Source organism: Azolla caroliniana, unplaced genomic scaffold (assembly GCF_043228905.1).
Source record: "Azolla caroliniana isolate FFs.n. ecotype wild unplaced genomic scaffold, voAzoCaro1.0.p SCAF_220, whole genome shotgun sequence".
Taxonomy (NCBI): domain Eukaryota; kingdom Viridiplantae; phylum Streptophyta; class Polypodiopsida; order Salviniales; family Salviniaceae; genus Azolla; species Azolla caroliniana.
Window position 1 is genome coordinate 13339 of NW_028230655.1, and position 17399 is coordinate 30737.

Here is a 17399-nt window from a genome sequence, read left to right on the forward strand (position 1 = left end):
CCAGAGTTAATTCTCTGCACATATTACAGGTGCTACTTCCATTCATTAACTTTGGTAGTGTGGTGCAAAATTCGAAGTTTTTGTTCATTTGCTATTCTTGGATGATGATGCCCCTACTTTGCTCGAGTCCATGCATCATGCCAAAGCTTAGTTTGCTCACCGTCTAAATACAGACATTAGACATCAAGCTTCATGACAGCTGGTTTTTCAGTGTTAAATTAGCTTGAGCTCAGTTAATCCCGTAAGCATAGATATTGGACATCAAGACATATGCAACCGTTTCATCAGGTTCTAAATCTACCACACGATCAAATACATATTTTCCAAGCTCCACATCACCATGTCTATCGCAAGCACTGAGTAAACATACCCAACTGAGTACATCAGAGTTGATTAGGACATGCATATTTATAAAATCTTTGAGCCGATCCAAGCTTCCAGCACGACCAAAGAGATCAATAAATGTGACATAGTGTTTCTTATTGGGAACCAAGCCATACTTTTCCTTCATTGATTCAAAACATTCTATTCCTTTCTCAATTAGACCTATGTGGCTGAAAGTGGACAAAACCAAAAGAAACGTGATCTCATCAGGTTCAATTCCAGCTAATAGCATGGTCTCAAACATACATAGACTTGTCATGGTATTCTCTCCATTGGTTCCAATGCATGAATTCCAAGATACTATATCTGGCTGTGGTAGTCCATCCATCACAACCATAGCATCCACCATGCTTGCACAACATCCATAAGCATAAAGAGCAGTATTGATCATTGACTTGACACAAGAAAGCCCCGTAGAAACAATATCAAAGTGAATTTGCCTACAAACTTCAAGGTTTGCAGTCAAGCTGCAAGCTTTCAAGATACAAATTGCTATGACGTCGTCAAAGAAAATATTATACCTTTGGTTTGCATACAACTGCAGGGCCTTGTCGCCTTGTCCTTGCTCAACATATACAGATAGTATGGCAGTGAATGATGAGACATTGTTTTGTTGTGATATTGTATTGAAAACCATCTCTGCCTCCATAAGGTCACCACATTTCCCATACATGTTCAGAAGGGTGCTAGCAACCAGTATATCTGATGTAAAGCCCATTCTATCAGCATCAGCATGAAGTCCCTTCCCAATCTCTAAAGCTACTGATTTAGACAATTGACCTTCAATCACAACTAACTCTGAGGCCTTTTCTTCTCCAATTTTGGCACATGCTTGAAAGGCAACCATGAATGCATGCTCATCAGGGCTAATGCCTTCCTTTTGCATCTCAAGGTAAAACTGAAGAACCGTTAACTCTCGGCCTTGTTCGAGATAAACTGAAAGCATTGCTGTCCACGTTACAACATTATGTGTGGTGGATCGGACAAAGAATAGATTTTCGGCCTCTTGGATATGCCCACATTTGCCATACATGGTTATAAGGCTGCTGGAAATATAGACATTCGAAACAAAATGATGCTTTCTAGCTTTGGCATGCAGTGCATGGCCAATTTCGAGGATTGCGTCCTTTTCAAGAAATGTTGAGTATTCTATTTCTAGATGTATATTACATGCTTGAATGCTGATTGCAATGGTATGCTGATCTGGACTGACATCATTCCTCGCTATCTTTCCATATAATTGTAATGCCTTATCTGGATGCCCATTTTCTACATATGCTGACACCATCTCAGTCCAAGATAGGATCTCATGTCTAGATAGCCCACCAAAAATGCTCTCCGCGTCTTCAATTCTCTCACACTTACCTAATAGGCTTATGAAAGCACCACCAATGGCAACGTTAGAAACTAAATCTTTCTTCACAATATCATCACAAAAGGCATAAACAAGGTTTAGAAATTTGTCCGGCACCATTTGTGCGGACAAATGTTGGCAAGCTCGAAGAGCAATCGTGATTGTTTGCTTGCTAACTACCGGCATGCCCTCTTTGTGCATCTCCTTATAAAGCCATAAGGCCTTAATTGCAAGGCCATGTTCCACATAAACTGAAAGCATCGAATTCCATAAGATTACATCATCATGTTACATATGAAATCGCACCACATTTGCCATACATGCGTACAAGGGCACTGCTGAGAAACACATTATAGGAAACTGAAACCGAAGCTTGAGAATGCAATGCCTGACCAATGTTTAGGGCAACCACGGCCTTCGTATGTGAACATGCCCTATTAATCTCATGTATGACTTCGTCACCATGTGGACATGGCACACTCTCCTCTGCAAGGCATCCACAAGCCTTGAGAGCAAGAATAAGCAATGGTTCAAATGTACCTTGATCTTCAGCCAAGATTTGCCGATAAAGCATTATCGCCCTTGCACCTTGACCATCATCTAGATATGCTGAAAGCATTGCACTCCATGAGGGCATGTCACGGTGACCAATCTCTAAAAACACTTTTTCCGCTTCTTTGATGCTTCTACATTTCCCATACATATTCACGAGAGAGCAAGCAACAAAGGAATCTGAAGCATACCCTTTCTTCTCTGCATATATATGCAAAGTTCTTCCTTCCTTGAGATTGGGTATATCTCCACAAGCTTTAAAGAGCGTAACAAAAGTGTATAGATCAGGTTCCATCCCATCTCTAACCATCATATAGTCATAGCTTTCCAGAGCTTCTAATGGCTTTCCAAGGTCTACATAAGCAGAGATGATAGCTGTCCAAGCAAAGATGGATTTCTGTTGCAAACAATAATGAAGCAAATATTGAGCATCTTCAATAGCACCGCATTTTGCTAGAGAGAGGAGAAGCGTCTCGCCCAATACAAAGTTGAACTGAATTCCACGGAAGATAATGTAAGTATAGACGAGATGGATCGTGGAGGGGTCTTGAACGTGTCTTTTTCTGCATAGATTGAGCAAAGAAGTAACCATTTCTGAGGATGAAGAGAAGACATCGAGACCTTCTTTGAGGTTTCTTGGATTGTATAGGTGAGCTTGGTTCTTCTTCTGAGGAGGAGGAGGAGCAGGAAGAGAGCAGAGAGATGGGGATATCCCCGATGAAAGGGATGCAGACCTAATCCAACGAGGTACCATATCTCCTGCATCCCTTCAGTAGCTTCTCTCATCATTCCGAAGAAGAGAGAGAAGAGAGAGAGCTGCTGTTTAGCATGAGTGGCTCTGAAAAACAGAGTGAGTGAGAGGCAATACACAAGACACGCAGAGGAGGGGGAGGGGCATTTTGGGAATTTTGTTGAAAGTATGACGGAATGGGTTACCCCCATTCCCAAAATCTCATTGGAATCTTTGGGCGCGCAAAGCCCGACTACTGATCAAGGCAAACAGGACAAACCCAGATACACGGACACATTGGCTCTTTTGCCAATACAATACCATGTGTGTGGTGTCATGGATGTGCCAACGAGAAAGACATCGTAGGAGTCACTTTGTGTACGTGCGTTGTCCCGTTCGCCACTCTTTTGAGGAGTTGGAGTAGGCAGCACAATACCCTTGCGGTGAAACAAGGATTCCCACACATCACCCGATTATGCATTGCATGTATAACCGATGACTATGTAGACTAGTTGTTGGAAGAAAAATGACCTTAGTATTACTATGATTCTTGCACCTTTGTCCTCTTATATGCTTGAGATATTTTGCTAATTTGGGGCTTCTAAGTTCTCATGTGGATTCCATGATCATTTTGATGTTTGGCGTGCATTCCATGAAGAGAAATATCTCTTTGTGAATTTAATGAATACCTGTTTGATGATAGTTGGCCGCACTCAAATGTGGGTAAGTACTCATGTAAGATCGTTAGGTTAGATTCAACAAGAATAAGGCGGAAGGCACAATATTATAACTCGGTCTTGAGGGTGATATTCACACAATCACAAATTTCGACATTGTCGTAACACGTTTGAATATTTGTTGTGGAATTTTCTATGTTCATTGTTGATCTAGAAAGGGGCATATATGCATATGTATCATCCATCAAGTTAGATATACAGTCATTGTATTATTTTATTAATGAATGCAACTTTGGTGTGGGGTTGCAACTATATATTGTATTCCTTTGGGCACCGATGAACTTTACTTTTTTGTCATGTACAATCAAGAGCCTTCCTCAATTTCGTTTTCCCAACCTTGTATCTTTGAAAACTTGATCCCCAAAATGTATTCAAACCATGACATTAACATTTCTTTGATAATATTTTCTATTATTAAGGGCATGTGTATGCTTGTGCCGATCATAATAGGTGGTTATCTCCACTAGTTCTCGTACTTGTTTCTACATATGACTTGCATTCATTGCTTGTTTATGAGTAATGTAGTGTTCTGTACATTATATTATTACAATGCCAATGTACATGGAAAGTATTTTAATTACAAACAATGCAAGTGCTATGCTTTTAGGACTTCAAAGGATGATGGCACCAACTACGATTGTGGGTCTCATGGTTCGAAGATGAGATTGAAGAGTTCTATGGAACAGAATGGCAGAAAACAAATGAATGAATTAGTGTGACTTAATAATTTCCGAATTAGGCGGATGAGGCCAATAAATTGTTCCTATTTTCATTCCATAAAATATCATGGTTTTTGACATGCTTCCAACCTCGGAACCTGGAGGACTAGATATTACATTGGCTCAAAAGGCACCAATATAGGGCTAAATATAAAGGAAAGGTAAGTAGGTAGCATCCATGTTTGAATTTGATAATTTTGTGAATTCTATATTCTTGCTCAACCAAAAATGCTCAAATTCATGTTGTGGATCAAGTTAAGACCTTTTGGGAGTTATTGATACATACAGTAAAAGGTGAGTATGATAGTTATAAGGGTTATGGAAATAAAGCTAACCGGAAAAGAAGAAGAATTCGTAGAATTTGGGCAGTTATTCCTATTTTGTTGGATGTAGGTGATGATGTAAAGTGGAATTACGTTCCACCTCGGTTGTTGTTTCTGCCACCAGTGTCGTTCTTAGTGCATACAACATGGCAAGGATGACTGAGGATGTTGTTGACGGTCGAAGCAAATGTTCATAAGGGCAGTTCATTCATTTTGTTTGTTGTCGATACAGGAATTAGTGAAAATGGCAAGAGGGTTGTTGTGGAAGCTGATTTAGGTATTATAATTGCTAGAACGATGAATGAAGACGGCGACGGAGGCAAATACAAATTTTCATCATGGTCTGAGGAATGTATATATACAGAATTCGAGTGATGAATGGCAAGATGGTTGTAGTGGAAAATGAAGCAGATCTATTTTGAAAGGATGAGTGAAGATGGTGGCGGAGGTGGAAGCAAGGTTTCATGAGAGGTTGAGGAGAGTGGATTCATTCTAGTTTTTGTAGGTACCGGACTTGGGCGCTGAATATCAGGATGCTTGTAGTGGAAACTGAAGCTAATTTAATTTTGGAAGGATGAGTGAAGATGGTGGTGGAGGTAGAAGCAAGATTTCATGAGGGTTTGAGGAGAGCGGATTCATTCTGTTTTTTTGTAGGTACAGGACTCGGGTGATGAATGACAACAAGATTTTCATGCAAAATGGAGAGAGAGTTGATGTGGATGTTTGCGAAGCATTTTTAGTTATTTTCAGTTTTCAGAATGATGAGTGAAGATGGTGGCGGAGGTAGAAGCAAGGTTTTATGACAGCGAGGAGAGTGGATTAATTCTGTTTTCTGTAGGTACAGGAAATTGTTGAAAATGGAGAGATACACGACTTGGGCAAACACTGGCAAGATGGAGGAATTTCAAGGAAAATGGAGAGATGGCTGATGTGGAAATATTTGAAGCACATTTTTTGTTTTTAGTTCATACAACGATGAGCGAAGATGGTGGATTTTAGTGAGGCAGAAACAATTTTTAGTGAGGGTCTAAGGAGAGTGGATTTTAGTAGAGAACTAGTATTTTCATATGCTCGAGGAAATTAAGATTCTTGCTCACATGAATCGTGAGAATGTTCCTGCAGTGAGAGAATTTTTACCAATTGCTCCGAGGATTAACATACATTCGTTCGGCAAATGTACTTCACCGAGATTTGGAGCCAGACAATTTGTTAGTGAATGAAAACTGTGATTTAAAGATTGCTGATTTCGGCTAAATTTGAATATGTGGTAATACGATGGTACAAATAACCACAATTGCTTCTGAATGCGAGAGCTTACAGTGCGACTGTGGACATTTGGTTGGCAAAGATTGTGTACATCAGTTCAACTCAATCACAGAGTTGATGGGTACTCCAACAGATGCTGAACTTGGCTATATACAAAGTGAGAATGCGTTGTGATACATTAGAGAACTATCAAGACATCACAAACAACCATCACAAAGAAAGGTTTTTTGTTTTCCAATGGTTACAATCAATCCATTTTTTTTCCAATAATGTATAATAGCCAAGGCCAAAAAACATCTTATTGTCATCTCATACAAAAAACATTTAGATATGTAACATGATCTTTGGGTACATATGCAACAAGCATATTATTTTCCATTTGCTAATCTAGACAAATGATTGGCAATTGCCAAAATGCTCTCTGTCAAGGGCAATAACATTACAAAATGTTGCATAACATTTGCATTGATTTCACAAAAGATATACAGTGCCATGTACCGCTACTGTGTTATCTTGTTCAATACGAGGGAGTCTAGACAATGCACCATCGAATCAATTCCTTTAAACCAAAGTTTTGGGTGGCCATAATTTCCAATTAGAAATATAAACACATGATTTAACTCTTTCCTTGCTTGAGGGAATGAACTTAATGGCGCAAAGCACAAACTTTTCCCATATTTCGATCTACGAAGATTGATATGTCATCAATATATAAACTCATCCACTTCGAAGGCCCATTCCCCAAACACGTGGTAATGACAAGTACATATTTGCGCTACGAGTTTGACACTATATTTGCTAGTTTTTTGATGAGCCAACCATTCATGACTTACATGGATTCTTATGAGCTATTCTCGCATTCGACGAGCGATGGCATCGTAATTATGGATCAATTTGACCGCGTTTACTTTGTGGAGAGCAATTCACAAATTCACGGAAGAGAAGAGTTTATGGTGACATAATACATTGGTAGTAGGGTCATGTTTTAAGAAAATATATAATTGGCTTTTGGGGGGGGGGGGGGGGTGGGATTGACGGCGATGAAAACGATCGTTAGGGATAACTGACGGTGCCGTGAAATGGGGGGGGGGGGTTGTTTAACTAAGGTTAGATATTAACGCTGGTTAAATATTAACTCTGGTTAAAGGAACCCCAGTTTGAGGCTGACACCTCTGGCTTCTCCTTCTCCTTCTCCTTCTCCTTCTGCTGCTGCTGCTGCTGCTGCTTTCATCGCTCCTGCCTTCTTTCGACTGCTTTCATCCTTCCAGCCTTCTGCTGCTCGACGAAGCGACTGAATCACAGTCGACAGATCATTCTTCTCTGGTACCGACTCCTCCCTCCCTCCCTCTCTCGCTTTCTTCTCTTCCCTGTTAAGATTTTTCTCTATCTTTAGTCTATATATATATCCTTTTTTTTTTGTTTGTTTTTCTTGCCTCTGAGCGATGTATCTATCTTGAATATCTCCTTCGCTCACGGGACCCAGATTTTTCTTGAAACGCAGAAAAATCCCTGTTTTTATTGCCTCTGAGGTGAGAGGTGCATCATCTTCGCTCCTTTGAAAGTGAAAGACTTTTTATTTTTTTATTTTTTTATTGTTTCTGAGAGGTTCCTGCCAGAAGGCGTTTTGTGTTCACAGAATATTTGTCTTTGGCTTAGGAAAGGGACTAAGGAGCTTCTCTGGAAAAAAAACAGCAGACAGAGAACGAAGCTTTTCTCTTATCCTTGTTGCACAAGCTTATTGCAGAAAAAAGGCAACCTTTTTGTTGCTTTTATTACAGAAGCTTGCCCAATCGGCTTTGTCTTGGTAAAGAGAGAAGTTCTTTAGTGTTATCCAAGGATCGTGTTGCATTGATTTTGGCTCAGCAGTGTTTATCGAAGCTATTTCGTCAGCATTTTCTTGGAAAACAGAAAAATAGGAGGGTTTTACTGGTGTTCTGTTTATAAAATCTCATGAAATTGCCTTCGGCTTGGTAAAAAGTGAAGTTTTTGTTCTTTTCCTAGAAACATTGGCTCATTTACATTATCTTTGTTTCCGAGAGAGAAGCTTTACCTGAGAAGCTTTGTTTGATTCACATGATCGAGTTTCTACTTGGGAAGGCCAGAAGCTTTTTAGTTGACCTCAAAAGGTTATTTCCGAGAATCTGCTTATTAGTTCACATCATCATCATCAAATTTGGCTTGGGAAAAGACAATTTTTTTTATTGCATTTCTGGGTATTGAGTAGGAGTATTCCATCAACTTGTACACAGCTTTTCCATCTGCATGTATTGGATTAGAGGATAGCTAACTTCTAAGGAGAGGCCATTGTATTCAAGTGTAACCTCTTTTTTCCAAGACAATCAGCAAACGTTTGTTATAGATCTCATGTATGAAAACAATGTCGGATGATGCCAGTTGCAGAAGAAGATAATGTTCAGACTGGAAATCCAGAGGACACTGCTCTTGTTTTCCTTCTCTCCTGCAGAGCTTCAAAGCATTCCAGGGGTCATCCATATATTGTTGGGATAACAGTTTATGAAGCTAGAAATAAACCAGCTGGAAATCAACAAGGAAGGAGCATGGAAATAGAAATCAACAAGGAAGGAGCATGTGTTTCTTTTCTACTACCTCATAGTTATTTTTAGGATTTCATGGTGGTTGTTGGAGCTGACGACACTAACCTGTGCATTTTCTCTTGGATACATACACATTGCAATATTTTTATGGTGCTTAAAATATAGCCCAAGTTCATGGCACCAGCACGAAAGAAAAGCGTAAAGGCTGTTGCTGTCGCAGCATCAAACCTTGTCTGGAACACAGGAGAACTCGTCCTCGCCAAAGTCAAAGGACATCCATGGTGGCCTGCCAAGGTACATGACCCATTTCTTGTATATGAATGGCTGATTGTGTCAGTCTCAAAAAACTTGGAAAAAGCCATTCTCAAATTGGAAAAAGTAATTCATGGAGTCCTGCATGGAATTGCTTATTGATCTCATCTCTATTTTATCGTTTAGTTTGCCTCAAGATGAATGCATTCTAAATTTCCCTTTGCAGATTAGTGTTCCAGAAGAGTTTGGCTTCACCAAGGATCGGAAGAAATTGTTTGTTTATTTTTTTGGAACACAGCAGATGTGAGTTATTTACATTTCTACGCTTGCATGGCATGTGTTTGTATCTGATTGTAACAATTAGACATTTTGAATGCTTCTTGTAGAGGATTTGTTCAACCAGCAGACGTGAAGGGCTTTACCTCTGAAACGAAGAAAAGTCTTCTTGCAAAAGTCAAAGGTAAGAACTTGTTATCAGACTTCGGTCGAGCAGTGAAAGAAATCTGTGACGCAGATGAAGGCCTAGTTGATTCTGATAATGATGATTCTCAAGAAGAGACTGAGGAGGCAACAAATCAGAAGGTCGCAGACTATGAAGTCATGGACAAAAGCAAAGGTAAGGATACATCAGCGGGTGTTGAATGCAAGCATGCTGATATGTCCACTAAGCTGCCTAAAGATTCGAAGAATTACTGGATCGATGGCCTCAATAATGGTTCTACATGTAGAAATGAGAAGCCTGCTGGAGTTCGAAGCAATGTTACTCAAGAAACACACAAAAAGCGACGGAAAATTATAGTATCTGACGAAGATTCAGATTCAAAAGAGGATTTAGCCGTCAACATCAAGACTACTGTACCTAATCTAAGTCCTGAGATCTCCAAACCTCACGTTCAGAATCCAGATGATAAAGCCAAGTTATTGGATAAAGAACAAACTCAGGATGAAGTCATCAGCTCATTTGTTAGTGAACTTAGTCACTCAGTTGAATGTGTATCAGATATTCGTGCAAGGAAAAGTAATTCTTCATTAGACAATGAGAAAACTGATGCATGTCAGAGCCTAGAAATTGGAAAATCAACCAACATCATCCATGGAAACTTTCCAGAAGAATCAACTCAAGGTGCTTCTAAAAACAGTGGTGCTGCATTAGACTTTGATGAGGAATTACATCAGCAGACATTACTTCCTAAGAAAAAGCGCAGAGCATCACAGAAACTCGAACTACAAGCTGTTGATAGTGAATCAGAAAAACAGCTAAATTCAATAGACTCCCATGCTCTTGACCAGGAAGTGCAAGTTAAAGGAATTGTGTCCGAGTATCAACGCAGGAAAAGGGTTCCAGATCTTGCTCAAGAAAAGTCTGAGTTCCGGGTATGGTTGTTTTCTCATTGAAATTATATATCCAAATTTTTATATTTTATATTTGATTGATGGTATGCGATTCAACTATTCATTTTCTTTTCTCAAAATATATTGGTTTGTTTTTATTTCTAATTGCTTAAAGGTCTTTGGTGATTATATCTTGCAGCAGAGTTCTGTTTCTGTAATTGTGGAGAGAAGTCAAGCTGTTAATACTTCAGAACAAAACAAGGAAAAATCTCCAGCCAATCTTTTGAAACGTCAGAAAACATCTAATGAATGTGAATCAAAAACAGTAGACCACAAGGATAAACATGGACATATAAGTGATAAGGAAGCTGAGAATATTTTATCAAGGGAATCAGAATACACAGTCGATGACAATAAAGACTCACCTGTTCGAAAGAAGGATAGAGCCCATTCGGAGAAGGATTATCCTGTTCAAGATGAGGTCAAAACTGAAGTGCAGATGGATATGAATGGAGTCATGGTCACTAATGAGAAGCATGTTACAAAATCTAGATTCCTTGGGGATAGAGATACAAGTCTTCCCCCCAAAGCAGACAAATATCGCATTAGGAGTAGCATTGCTGATGGGGAGGCGGCGCTTCCTCCTTCAAAACGAAGACAGCGTGCACTTGAAGCAATGTCTGCATGTGCAGCTGAAGCAGCTGAAGTTGTTGAAGATCAGCAAACGGGAAAGAATATTATGATAAAAGATGACAAAATAAGAATGGCAGCTGAGCTCAGCTCCATGCCAAAAACTCATGACTTAGATTCTGCTGTACAGCCTATTCTGTCAGGTCATCAGAAGGTCAATGCTTCACAATCGGGGGAGGAAATAGTGAAACATGGAAACCATTTATCCTCTGATAATCATTTAAAATCCAAATCAAGTGCTGGTGTGGGGGTTCTGGATCATAAAAAGGATAATGACTTGCCATTGCATTCACCAAAGGCATTCGAAAGTGGAAAACCTAAGCAAACAAAGTCTTCAAATCAAAGTAAGGCATCAGAAGGCTTGAGAGCCAGTACAGAAAAGTTGGATGTGAAACCCAAATTTAAAGCAGCAAAAAACATTCCTGGTACTGAGAAGCTTATTGGAAAACTGCCACATAACTCTGAAAAACATCAAGATCAACACATCAAACATGGGAAGCAGCACGAGCACCATCAAGAACAGGCTGGAAAACATGGAAAACATCAGGATACTGCAAGCAAACACTCAGATGCAACATCAAAGCCACAAGAGCATCATGGCAAGCTGGCAGGGATGAATAATTTGAAGGTTTCTGGTATGCCAAAGGTTCCACTGGATGTGAAACCAGGACTGAAACAGACAATTAAAGGTGCCAATGCAATGATGAGTAGCCGGTTTGAAATGTTAGGGGCGTCGAAGTTGCAAATAGAGTCGAATCCCAACAAAGTGAGAGAGGCGTAAGTGTAAAGTGTAACTGTGGTTCTATTTTTTGGCAGTTTCCAATTTCACAAAATTCTAAGGATTGTGTCTGATTACATATTTGTTACAGAGTCGAAGCTGCCAAAGAAGCTCAGCAAAAGGTGAAAGAGGCTCTAAAAAAGCATGTAACTGGAACATCAGTTTCCTTTTTGAAGGTTTCAGAGCCGGATAATATGCCTTCCACCTTTGTACACAGTCCTTCGCCTCGAAGCAGTTCCCCACGAAACTCTCCTATGAATATTCAGACAATGGGCTACACCCAAGATTCTGTTGAGTTATCTCATACTCCTAAACATACAATTGCAAGCATGGTTGAAACTCCTGGAATTTCTGGTGAGGAAGTGAGGGCCAGCCCTAGTCAAAATTTAAGCTTGGGTGACACGAATGCCGGTGGTGACACTGAAATGACAGTTGCTCGAGATACTTTTGAAGGGATGCTGGAGACATTGTCGCGCACTAAAGAGAGTATTGCTCGAGCTACTCGTCATGCTCTTGACTGTGCGAAATTTGGTATTGCTGAGCAGGTATTGCTGGTGGTTGATCTTGTTTTGTAATTTGTTCTTAATTTTTATTTGATAATATATGCCATAAAACTTTTAATTTAAGAGATTAAAAAGCATGCTGAAAATACTGGGCACTCATATTTCCACTGTAGATGACCCAGGAAATTAGTTTAAAACCACCTGTGCTTGCAAATCGTGACATGCTTATTGTTCAGGAATTTAACTTGCTTTTGCTTATCCCTTCATCATTTGTTTGGCCATCTTTTTCCTTCGATGTGCGTTATTGTTTAGGATTTCTAGTTCATATTTGGATTCTATTTGTGAGTTCATTATGAATTAGGAATTTTTTACTTATATTTCCAACATTACTATTATTTTCTTTCTGCTTGGTATATTTATATTAACACCACTATATGAAATGCTATTTGATATAAGAACCACCTACTTTTGCATAACTACAAGATTGTAATAGAATTCCATAGAAGCTGACATTACACATTATTTTATGTGCATTATGCAAACAAGGTAATTGGTATTTTCATGTATAATCGTGCTTTGATACCCAGGTTGTAAATAAGCACTTCAGTTGTGTATGTGCAACTGGTTGATTTGATATATTTTCTTGCAACTTCCATTATTTTTTTCTTGTAAAAGTAGTTCATATAAGGTTTTGCCAAGTTGAACTCATTAGTTTAAAGTTCTCGTCACCTGTATTGTGTTGGTTAAATGTATTGGTTGTGCTAGAGGCTTCTGATGCTTGTATTATTATCATTACTATCATGTTTTGTTATGTTTCATTATTTTTCCCATTGCCATATCTCCAGTATATTCTATTTGGAAAACTTTTTGAAAAATATAAGATCTATTTTCAAACTACGGTAAAATATTCCTTCAGAAGTTTCTGTTTGATTTCTTCTTTTTTCTAATTAGGAGCTTCATTTAGTTTCAATGATTTTGGTTTCATCATGTCAGAATATAAGATTTTGGGTATTTGAACTTGTGCATGGTTAGATAAGCATCGTTTTACATATTTATTCTAGTGGTGTGGAAGCTGGATACAGGTTCTCCCAAAAAACTGAAGACAAATGTTTTCAGCTATTGTTTGCCAAATAAGTTTGCATCCAGTTGCAGTTTGGAACTAGATCCATACATTCTAATAGTTTGGCATGTTTAAAACTGTTTTTAAGGCATCAAACATGTCTGTGTTCACTATAATGGCAACTATATAGTTAAAAAGTAGATGATTATTTTACGCTGTATTGTATGCAAATTATTCCCCTGCAAAAGTTATCTACAACACATCAAAATTATTCCATGTGTTTAGTGTGCATATTGAATGTCTTAATGTATTAACTCTTCTTATCTGTACATTATTGTAATCCTCATGTTTGCAATGAACTTGCAGGTATTGGAAATCATTTTGCAAAGGCTAGAGAACGAGGGAAGCTTTCATCGCCGGATTGATTTATTCTTTCTTGTGGATTCAATTACCCAGCTCTCTGCCAGTACACCAGGTATACCTTCCCCCATGTGGCTCCATTACTTTGAACTGAGACCTTTTCCTGCTCACATTTCCTTTTACAAATGTGGTCTATGGTTGTGTAGGTGTTGCAGGAGCAGTATACCGTCCAGCTGTACAGGCTGCTCTCCCACGATTAATACACGCAGCTGCACCACCTGGAAGTGTGGCTCGGGAAAATCGTCGACAATGCTTGAGGGTAAGCGTAGTACTGCTTTGTAACTTTAGAAGCATGTGAGGCGTTTGCCCTGAACTTGATTAAGCTCATTAATTTTAGAGAAAATGAAAGACCATACATAATATGATGTTAACTTTAACTCTACAATATGTATTATCGTAACCTTGAGGAAAATCATGGGAGTATTGTTGGTACTTTACTTGAATTTATATTATTAATATATATAAGCGATAAATTCTGTGCTCTGGTATATATTTTATGACCTTTGCTATTGCCTGCTAATCAGTGGGCAGGCTAATCTCACCTTCTCATGAGTTTAATATTTGTGACCATGGTCATTGATCATTTGCAGTTAAAAAATTAAAATTTAGTTATTGGTCACATGCATTTCAAAAATTAAATTTGCATATTTGTGAGCATCAGACATATTTATGCGTCAACATCAAACTTATCTATCTATACATACACATGGTAGAAATATGTTTGATGCCTTGTACATGCTTGTGTGCATGATATGCTCAATTGCATGTGCACATATTTGGTATTTCATGCCTATGCATCCATGTATAGCAAACCCTTAAATGTATCATAGATGTCATATATTTATGTGCATGCTACTTTATATATATAATTCATTATATGAATAAAATATAAGCAATAAGTAATCACTCTTTCACTGGGCACAGGTTCTAAAACTCTGGAGATCTCGGATGATTATGCCTGAGTCTGTCTTGAGAGACTTTGTGAACGAGCTTGAGTCTCACAATGATGATAAAATGATAGGTGCCTCTCTTCGGAGACCTGCTCGTTTTGAACGTGCTGTGGATGATCCAATTAGGGAAATGGAAGGGATGTATGTAGATGAATATGGAAGGTGAGAAATAAGCTTTTACAGTTTGAAATCAATTTTACTTTGAGTGGACGCTGTTGGAAATGCTGATTTTTAACCACATCTATTTTTCAGCAATGCGACATTTGGTCTGCCGGGACTGCTCTCATCTCGGATGTTTGATGATGAAGAAGAATCCCCTAGCCAGGTGAAGCCAGGTGAAGATGTCTTAGAGTCTGCTGCAGGTGCAACAGAAGAGGTCATTGATCCACATTCCCTACCAGCTGAGAAGCACAGACACATACTAGAGGACGTAGAAGGAGAACTGGAGATGGAGGATGCTTCTCCAGACAGAAACATTGAAGATAGCATTATGGCACAAGAATATCAGTCTATTTCTGCCTTAGAAGATACATCACCACCTCCACCACCACCTCCTGATAGTCCGCCACCATCACCTCCACCATTGCCAGAATCTCCACCACCTATGCCACCATCTCCTCCACCACCGCCACTATCTCCACCACCACCACCACCACCACCTGGATCTCCCCCTCCAGGTGCTTTTCTAGCATCATCATATGTATTTGCATATGGATCTTCATCGTTTGCAAGCTCAAATACTTCAAACCATTCACCAGATGTGAGACAACCTGGAATAAGTTCAGGATACGTTGCCTGCAGAGAACAGCAAGCTGGTGTGCCTATGGTACAGAAACATAGCGTGCATGGAACCACTGCTGATGAGAACGTTTATGAACACCATTATGCACAGTATTATTCTGTGCAAAGTCCTTCTCGAAACAATGCTCAAGCTATGAATAGGGAATCTGCATATGGTTCTCCCAAAAACTTCATTGTAACACATGTATCTCAACCATTTAATGCACATACCAGTCACATGGCTCAAGGACACATTCAACGTGGATCTCTGAGCTCTCAGACACAATATTCCCGTCTTCCGTCTCCCCCACCATTACCACCAAGATCCATTCCTTACGGAAGTTCAAAGGCGTTATTACACCAATCTTCCTCACCTTCTTTTCAGAGAGATTCAGGCTATGTGCATGGAAATGTTTGTGAAAGGGAACATCGCCATGATAGGTTTGGGGAGGAAAACTATTTGTCTATGACCACAGGTATTTGGTAATTAAAAACTGAAAGCAAAAACTGAAAATGCTGAATTTACTCTGAAGATCTTTTGATGTGCAGGCCGTCAATTTTCCACTGAGGAGGAGTTAAGCCATAGTTGGATGTACTCATCTCATGAATCAAGGTCAAGACTGGGCTATAATTGTCCTACAAATGCACAGTCTCAGGAAAGTTCATCCCAACCAGCTCTAGGAGTTCCCATCACCTTAACATCAAATGATATGCCAAATGCCTTGTATACTGGTCATGGAGCAGGGATACATGGTGGATTGATGCTTGGTGTGTCATGCATGCACTTTGATACTGTGATGTTAATCTTTCCATTTCATATATTTTCCATATTGGCAGTGTCTTATCTGAAGACTTTATGTATACAGCAAATCCGAGTAAGGTCCAGGTTGTGGCAAGACACAGGAATTCAACATCAAAGTGGAGGCCGAATTAGAATGAAGTGGAATTTCTGGAAATATGCAGTGGCTGGAGCCGACTATTATACCACTCTCATGGCATGATTCATCCTTTGTGAACTTTTACAGTACCTTCAAACACACGTTTCTTCTTTAGATGTAGCACGATGGCAAGGAGAATCCAATATGATGATCCTTCCTTGAATGCCAGGTATTCTTTTGATGAGCAGATGGATACTATATTAGTTAAGAGGGCTTGCTACTTTGAGAGAGATGTACATATGTATCTTTTGTCTAAATTGCGGATGTATACAATTAATCAGTCATGCTCATTTGAGCTGAGTGATACACTACCAAAGAGTATTCAGATTCCTAGGCATGCATCTCTCTTTCACCCTCATGACCACGGTGTCAAATGCCATTTGTCTATAGCTACAAATTTTTAATTTATGAACATGCCTAAGAAGAAAGGTAGGTATGTTTTAATGAGCTTTCATAGAGAAGTTTTGTTTATTGTAGGATCTTGAGTTGTTACCGTACTGCTAAATTATAATGTGCTTGGAAATTTCACGGCATATATGTAAGTATACAATTTCGATGAAAGCTCATATATTCCCACCAGAAATGCTGCTGGTGACTTTAATTAAATGAAGTTCGTTGATTCAAATGCTCACTATACCTTGAGTTTCTGATTTTCACTGTGCACTTTTTTGGGGTATAGTTTAACTTGAGGGTTGCAGCTGTGTCCATTCAATAGAAATTATTAATTTCTTTAAACGCGGCCTGATAAAACAGAACACTCAATTAAGACTGCACCAATAAAATTGGATTGGAGTCATCTAAACATTTTTTACAGCAACAAGGTTGATATTCAAAGAATATTCTTTATGCAGATGTGCCTCCTGTACCTCCAGTGAAAGTTTCTTTTGCTAGTAAGTAGTTATTATGTGCTCGGAAATTCATGTTTACATCTAAATCTCACTTATTTTGAGTTTAGAATGTTTTAATAAAATAGACCATATAATTATTCATCATTGCATTTAAGCTAATATTTCAAAACAGCTACTTGATCTATGGAGTGTTTCGGAATTAGTTAAGATTCAGCTTCCTCCAAACAT

At 39.0% G+C, this 17399-nt stretch overlaps 2 protein-coding genes across 4 annotated transcripts; one reads left to right on the forward strand and one right to left on the reverse strand.

The window, feature by feature from the left end:
- Positions 1-229: 229 nt before the first annotated feature.
- LOC147848791 (putative pentatricopeptide repeat-containing protein At3g25060, mitochondrial) lies at positions 230-3044 on the reverse strand. Its single transcript, XM_087338110.1, has 2 exons — positions 2045-3044; positions 230-1989 (listed from the first exon to the last, which is right to left on the reverse strand). Exons 1-2 carry the CDS (start codon positions 3042-3044, stop codon positions 230-232), a joined length of 2760 nt encoding a protein of 919 aa, XP_087194236.1.
- A 5642-nt stretch (positions 3045-8686) lies between these two features.
- LOC147848792 (ENHANCER OF AG-4 protein 2-like) lies at positions 8687-16799 on the forward strand. Of its 3 annotated transcripts, none has more exons than XM_087338109.1 (11): positions 8687-8914; positions 9099-9175; positions 9259-10246; positions 10404-11671; positions 11764-12217; positions 13602-13710; positions 13811-13914; positions 14580-14767; positions 14858-15861; positions 15935-16153; positions 16252-16799. In XM_087338109.1, exons 1-11 carry the CDS (start codon positions 8795-8797, stop codon positions 16317-16319), a joined length of 4599 nt encoding a protein of 1532 aa, XP_087194235.1. In that variant the 5' UTR covers positions 8687-8794; the 3' UTR covers positions 16320-16799. The 3 variants fall into 3 exon arrangements, with proteins under 3 accessions (XP_087194235.1, XP_087194233.1, XP_087194234.1); XM_087338107.1 differs by having other exon boundaries at positions 8688-8914; positions 13802-13914; XM_087338108.1 differs by having other exon boundaries at positions 8688-8914; positions 10407-11671; positions 13802-13914.
- Positions 16800-17399: the final 600 nt, after the last annotated feature.